This window comes from Sorex araneus, chromosome 1 (genome assembly GCF_027595985.1).
Source record: "Sorex araneus isolate mSorAra2 chromosome 1, mSorAra2.pri, whole genome shotgun sequence".
NCBI classification, from domain to species: domain Eukaryota; kingdom Metazoa; phylum Chordata; class Mammalia; order Eulipotyphla; family Soricidae; genus Sorex; species Sorex araneus.
This window is the reverse complement of record NC_073302.1, coordinates 339158266-339164147: the sequence shown is the minus strand read 5'-3', so window position 1 is coordinate 339164147 and position 5882 is coordinate 339158266. Positions and strand designations below refer to the sequence as shown.

General features: G+C 59.3%; 1 protein-coding gene across 1 annotated transcript; it reads right to left on the bottom strand.

Moving 5' to 3' along the window:
- Positions 1–2849: 2849 nt before the first annotated feature.
- Positions 2850–5448, bottom strand: ADRB3 (adrenoceptor beta 3). Its single transcript, XM_004606935.2, has 2 exons — positions 4135–5448; positions 2850–3603 (listed from the first exon to the last, which is right to left on the bottom strand). Exons 1-2 carry the CDS (start codon positions 5175–5177, stop codon positions 3582–3584), a joined length of 1065 nt encoding a protein of 354 aa, XP_004606992.2. The 5' UTR covers positions 5178–5448; the 3' UTR covers positions 2850–3581.
- Between the last annotated feature and the right edge of the window lie 434 nt (positions 5449–5882).

The following is a 5882-nucleotide window of genomic DNA, read 5'->3' as shown; positions in this document are numbered from 1 at the left end:
GAAGGGGGGGAAGGGGGTAAGCCTGCACCTGGCCTCCTGCACACATACAAAGCATGCAGCCTGTTGAGTTCCCTCATGGGCCATCTGTGTGCTTTACACCGTCCATAACATGGTTACTGCTCACTGGTAAATCTTCACCAGCCAGTTTCTTCATCCATTTTATCCGAATGTCCCAGAATCACCGTGCAAAATCCACACCTGCTGTACCTCAGGCCACCATCAGGGGCTGCCGAGTGCCATGGAAGCCTCAGGTAGCACAAGGCTGCCTAACACCTCCCATGGCGTTCTAAGAGCCCACCATCCCGGTCACCCTCGTTCCCCTCCGAAAGGCAAGAAAGGAGAGACAGGCTCACCTCCCACTGATTTTATTGGGTTTTTTTCCTTTTTATTTCTTTTTGGGTCACACCCGGCGATGCACAGGGGTTATTCCTGGCTCTGCACTCAGGAAACACTCCTGGTGGTGCTCAGGGGACCATATGGGATGCTGGGAATTGAACCCGGGTTGGCCGCGTGCAAGGCAAACACCCTACCCGCTGTGCTATTGCTCCAGCCCCCTGATTTTGTAGATTTTATAGTTGAGCAAGCCTTCTGGGTTTCCTTCATCTCCTGAAGGGATGGTCTGTGGCAGACCAGAGGCACTTCTCAAGTGTTTGATAATTAAGCTGGGTCGCACATTAGGCTCAGCTGCTCAGTGCCTGGCTTGAAGCAAGCCCTACTCAGGGTGCGGCAGGCCGGCCATGCTCCCCACTGCAGGAGTCGCTTCTCCTGGAGACATGCAGCCACCAGGAGGCCTGGGAAGGAGCTTGGATCTTTGTCCTTGGGGTTGATTCTTTTTTTTTTTTTCTTTTTGGGTCACACCTGGCAATGTACAGGGGTTAATCCTGGCTCTGCACTCAGTAATTACCCCTGGCAGTGCTCAAGGGACCATATGGGATGCTGGGAATCGAACCCGGGTCGGCCACGTGTAAGGCAAACGCCCTACCCGCTGTGCTGTCGCTCCAGCCCCAGTGTCCTTGGGGTTGAGAACATGATTTCCTTGACCAGAAAGAAAAGGAAAGATGGTGGAGTTGGACTGTAACTGAGTGGACAGTCCGGGAGGACAAGACTGTGCACCTCGCCCCCTTCTCCACCAAGAAGGAGAATACGTTGCCAGCTTCTTCTCACCCTAATATTTCCTGCTTTTTCATGGATCCATTGATAAGACTGTGGAGAGCAGCTCGCTGGCAGGTATGAGAGCCTGTGTTTGACCACCCAAAATGAAAGAAATACCCCGTCCACCCATGCAGAAGGGAGGTCATCTCTGGGTGACCCTCTGCCTCTTCACTCCCTCCCTTCAAAGTCCAACGCCCCCTTCTCCCTGTCATTCCTACCCCATTCCCAGCACTTGCCAACAGACTCTGACAAGGCCAGGGAGGGGGGATTCACGGGCTCTTTTGTTCTCATTGGTCTGTAAGTCCTCACATCTGATTGTTTGTCTTTCAGAATGCTAGTGCTCAGGTCTTGCACTTGCAAAGGCCGCCTACTCAGCACCCAAGGATGTAAATCTCTCTGGGCCTGACACCTGGCCGCAAGTGCTGGAGACATGACCAGAGCAGCTGCCTCTCGGTCTGCCAGAGGCACTGGTGACAATCTGCAGATGCAGTTCACAGCCCTGGTATGAGTCTAAACACTGCCAGGGAGTCGGACAGCCCTGGGGCGCACATCGAGCAAGACCCACATGGTATGAACTCCTGGCTGGTGTTTCGGGGCAAGTCTGCAGACCAGAAACACACAAAAAGCATCCTTCTCACCTCTAGGACTAACTGGGTAACTTTCCTCAGGAATGCAGGGGAACCCAGAGTTGGGGCGAGATGGCCCTGACTGTCTCTGGCTAGAGCCAGACTTCCTTTCGTATTAAGGGCTCAGAGGTGGAACTGAGCCAAGAAACTGTCCACACATCAGACACCAGAGGCCTACACTGCTCTGGGCTGAAGGGGGGAAGTCAACTTTGGTATGCAAACATCCTAAGAAATAAAACCTGGGCTCCGGGAGAAAAGGAAGGACCTAGGCCAGGTCCAAGTACAGCGAAGAGCCATATGTGGAAATCCACCAAGGGTAACCTTTGGGTACATCAAACTTTTATAACTGTGGGGCCCCCGAACCTAGCCAACGCATTGTGTACCTCTGTCATACAGCATATTAAACATTTAGTGATTTATTGGGTATCTCATAAATCAGCCCCGACTATGGTCTTGGCTCAGGGAGTTTAACTAAGAACCCAGAAGATGATCTAATGATTTCCATAGGCCTTTTCTTTCCATCAGGAAACCTTATATCTGATAAGCTTCATTAAAACTGAACCGAGGGAGTTAAAGGGAGGAGATAATCAGCGGGCTCGCACTGGAACTCCGGGCTGACTTCAAGAGGACAATAATGTAGCATTTCTGAACCCAGAAAAAGAAAAAGGGGTGGTAAGGTCGAGGTTATGGAAAAGATGGGAAATGCCAGGGTATATTTATAACCCAAGACATCTGACCAACATAAACAACACTCTGTCACAGACACACACACACACACACACACACACACACACACACACGTGCGCGCCGCAGGAATAGCTCAGCTCTGGCTCCCGTGGCAGTGGGGTAGTGGGCACCCTTGCGTCTGGACATGGCCCCGTGGTGTGAGTTACATCTGCCCCAGTCCCGGGCACAGAGGACCCAGTCCGCTCCCACACTCCACTCCTTGCTCCTGGACCCCAGCATTTGGGAAGGGGGTCGGGGGCAGCCGTGTCAAAGGCAAAGGCTCGGACTTGCTCTTCTTCACCCAAACAGACTTTCTGTTATTTGTTTCACAGACTCAGGAAGAAATGAGAAAGGATTAGCACAAATTTATTACATCTGTCAAAAGTCAGCTCTCAAAGTGAAAGGGAATTATGAAAAGAAAACAAACAGAGAGCAAAGACGGCGACCAGGAACTGCCTTCCGTTCTATTTATTCATTTGTTTTTCAAAGGAACAGACATGGTCGGCTCTGATGGCTCCTCACCCACTGAACCACCCAGTCCCCCTCCTCATCCCGCAAACCTGGTGTTGCTGTGAGGTAGATCAGCGCTATCCTGTGTCTGAGGTGAGGGAGGCCGGACCTGGTGGGGCCATATGGGGAAGTCAAGGACAACAGCCCAAACTCACATCAGTTTTGAACCTCATCCCCAGAGCACAGAGAACATCCAGTGGTCCGACAGGGTCTGGGTAGCAAAAGGGAAAGACCTGGGATGCCATCTTTGCCCCAAACATAGTGAGCCAGGTGCTGGCTGCCCACCAAAGCCACCTGGCTGCTCCATGGGCAGCTGGGCACGCAGGACCCACTGAGTTAGTGGCCACATCCGGGCCAGGAGTCCAGACACTCTCAGACTCAGAGACAGGTTGGTGAGTGCCCGCGTGGTACAGGGCAGTCCTGCTCCCCTCGGAATCCTCCCGGGGCCCAGCCTCAGGTTCCAGATGGTCAGTTTCCCAGAAAATCCATAGGGCGCGTTCTGAACGGAGGCCAGAGGTTTTCCAAAGATTCTGGATCAACGGGCTTTATGTTTCTTGTCCTTCAAGGTCATGAAATTTCCCAGGAAACCCTAGGGGAGAAAAGGGGAGGTAAGGTTTCTCCGGTTAAGGAGGCAGAAGGTGGGCACTGCTGCACTAGAGGAGGCGGTGGAGGTGGGACCCAGGTGGGACCGTCTGGGATTGTACAAGAACATTCGGCACCCCTCAGCCACAAACACCCACCCGCAACTCCTACCCAGCCCTCCTGCCACCAGGGGCAAGAACTGGTCCTCAAGCCCACAAAGAACGTCGCTTCCTGGGCTAGAAACCCGGAGCGGAGGCCCGGGGCTGGCCCAGGGCTCCTCCGCTAGTGGGACCCAGCCACAAACGGAGGAGGGAACCGTGGCCCGCGCAGACCCTCGGAGGACAGCCGCCCAGCGCCGTGCGCGCCCGGGAGCGGGGGACAGAGCAACCCCGCGCGGGGTCCCCCCCTCCCCCGATTCCGTGGTTCCCTTCTCTCTGGCGTTGCAGAGACGCGCCCTGGCCTCCCTTTTCCCTGCCGAACCCCCAACTCTAACGCTGGCCACGGCGGCCTCCGCGTCCCGGATCCCCTGGCTACCTACCGGTCCGACGCAGCGGGCAGGGGGCGGCCCGCGGGGGCGTCGGGGCGCGCGCAGCGGCACAGCAAGCGGCGGAAGGCGCTGCGGAAGTCGCGGCTGCGGCAGTAGATGAGCGGGTTGAAGGCCGAGTTGGCGTAGCCCAGCCAGTTCAAGGCGAGGAACACCGAGCCGGGCACCAGCGCCGGGCCCCCGAGGGCGCGCACCACGTTGGCTACGAAGAAGGGCAGCCAGCAGAGCGTGAAGGTGCCCATGATGAGGCCCAGCGTGCGCAGCGCACGGTGCTCCCGCAGCTGCACTGGGGGCGCGGGGAGCCCCTCGGGGAAGCGGCCCAGCTCCCCGCGCAGCTGGCGCCGCTGGCGCCGGGCCACAGCGAAGACGCGAGCGTAGACGAAGAGCATCACGAGCAGCGGCAGGTAGAAAGACACGGAGGAGGACAGCAGCGCGTAGGGCATGTTGGAGGCGAAGGCGCAGCAGCGCGGGTCCGAGTGGCAGCGCTGCGCCTCGGCGTCGGTGCCCACGCGCCACCACTGGCTCATGATGGGCGCGAAGGACACGGCGGCCGACACCGCCCACACCAGCGCCACGGCCGCCCGCGCGCGCCGTTTGGTGACCAGGACGCCGTAGCGCAGCGGGCTGGTGACAGCCAGGTAGCGGTCCACGGCCAGGGCGCACAGCGTCTCGATGCTGGCCGTCACGCACAGCACGTCCACCGACGTCCACAGCTCGCAGCTCGTGGCGCCCAGGGGCCAGTGGCCGGTCAGCGCCAGGCTGGCCCCCGGCGGCACCACCAGGAGCCCCACCACCAGGTCGGCCGCCGCCAGCGAAGTCACGAACACGTTGGTAATGGTCTGGAGTCTCGGCGTCCGCGCGATGGCCACGATGACCAGCAGGTTGCCGCCCACGGTGGCCAGCGCCAGCAGCGCCCCCGCCAGTGCAGCGGCGCGCGGCGCCCCCGGCAGCCCACTCGAGTTGGCGGCGCCGGACGCCAGGGGGTGCGCGCTCGACCCCCAGGCCGCAGAGCTGTTCCCGTGGGGGCCCGGGGCCATGCCCGCGCAGCGCGGGGGGTTGGAGCTGACCTGGAGCCGGAACCCCCGCCGCCGCCCCCGACTCCCCCGGCGAGTGACTGTCTTTAAAGGCGCAGTGGCCAATTGCCGTCCGCGCGGCGGGCGGGGAGGGCGGTGGGGTGGGCGCTCCGAGGAGGCTCGGGCGCACGGCCCCCGGGGGCCCAGGTTCCCCGAAGGTCCCGCAGCGGCTCCCCGCGAGGGCACGGGGAAGCTCTGGCACTCACTTTCCTGCGGCGGAGGCCGAGGTGACCCTCCCGCGCCTGGGCGCCCTCCCCTCGGATCGCTCCCAAGCCCCCGCCCCACGGGGACTCGCTCTCCTCCCCGCTACGCTCCCCTCCACGCCAACGTTTTGTTTTTTCAGTTATTGAAGAAAGCGGCCGTTTCTGGACAGTCTATTGCTGCCTGTGCGTGTGTTGTTTGGACGGTCGGTGGGTGGGTGGGTTGCTGGACTGGTGGTAGGGTCGTCTTTAGCGAGGCTCGGGCGGGAGGGTGGCTACTCCAACTCTGGACTCTAAGGACCGGGATCAGGATCGAACCCGATCCTGAACGAGCCCTGGTGGCTGCTGCAGAAATGCGCGCTCCAGCCCTTCGCACCGTCTCTCTGGTCCTGCCCACTGAAACTTATATTTGTCTTCGTGTACTGGAATGTGTAGAGTTTCAATGTCTCCGTGTTGTGGGGAGGAAGAC

Bases quoted from the DNA above. Each gene is read 5' to 3' on its own strand.
- ADRB3 (XM_004606935.2), bottom strand. From the start codon at position 5,177: ATGGCCCCGGGCCCCCACGGGAACAGCTCTGCGGCCTGGGGGTCGAGC. The intron at 3,604-4,134 runs GTAGGTAGCCAG...TTTCTCCCCTAG, and splicing joins CTGCCCGCTGCGTCGGACCG to GGTTTCCTGGGAAATTTCAT.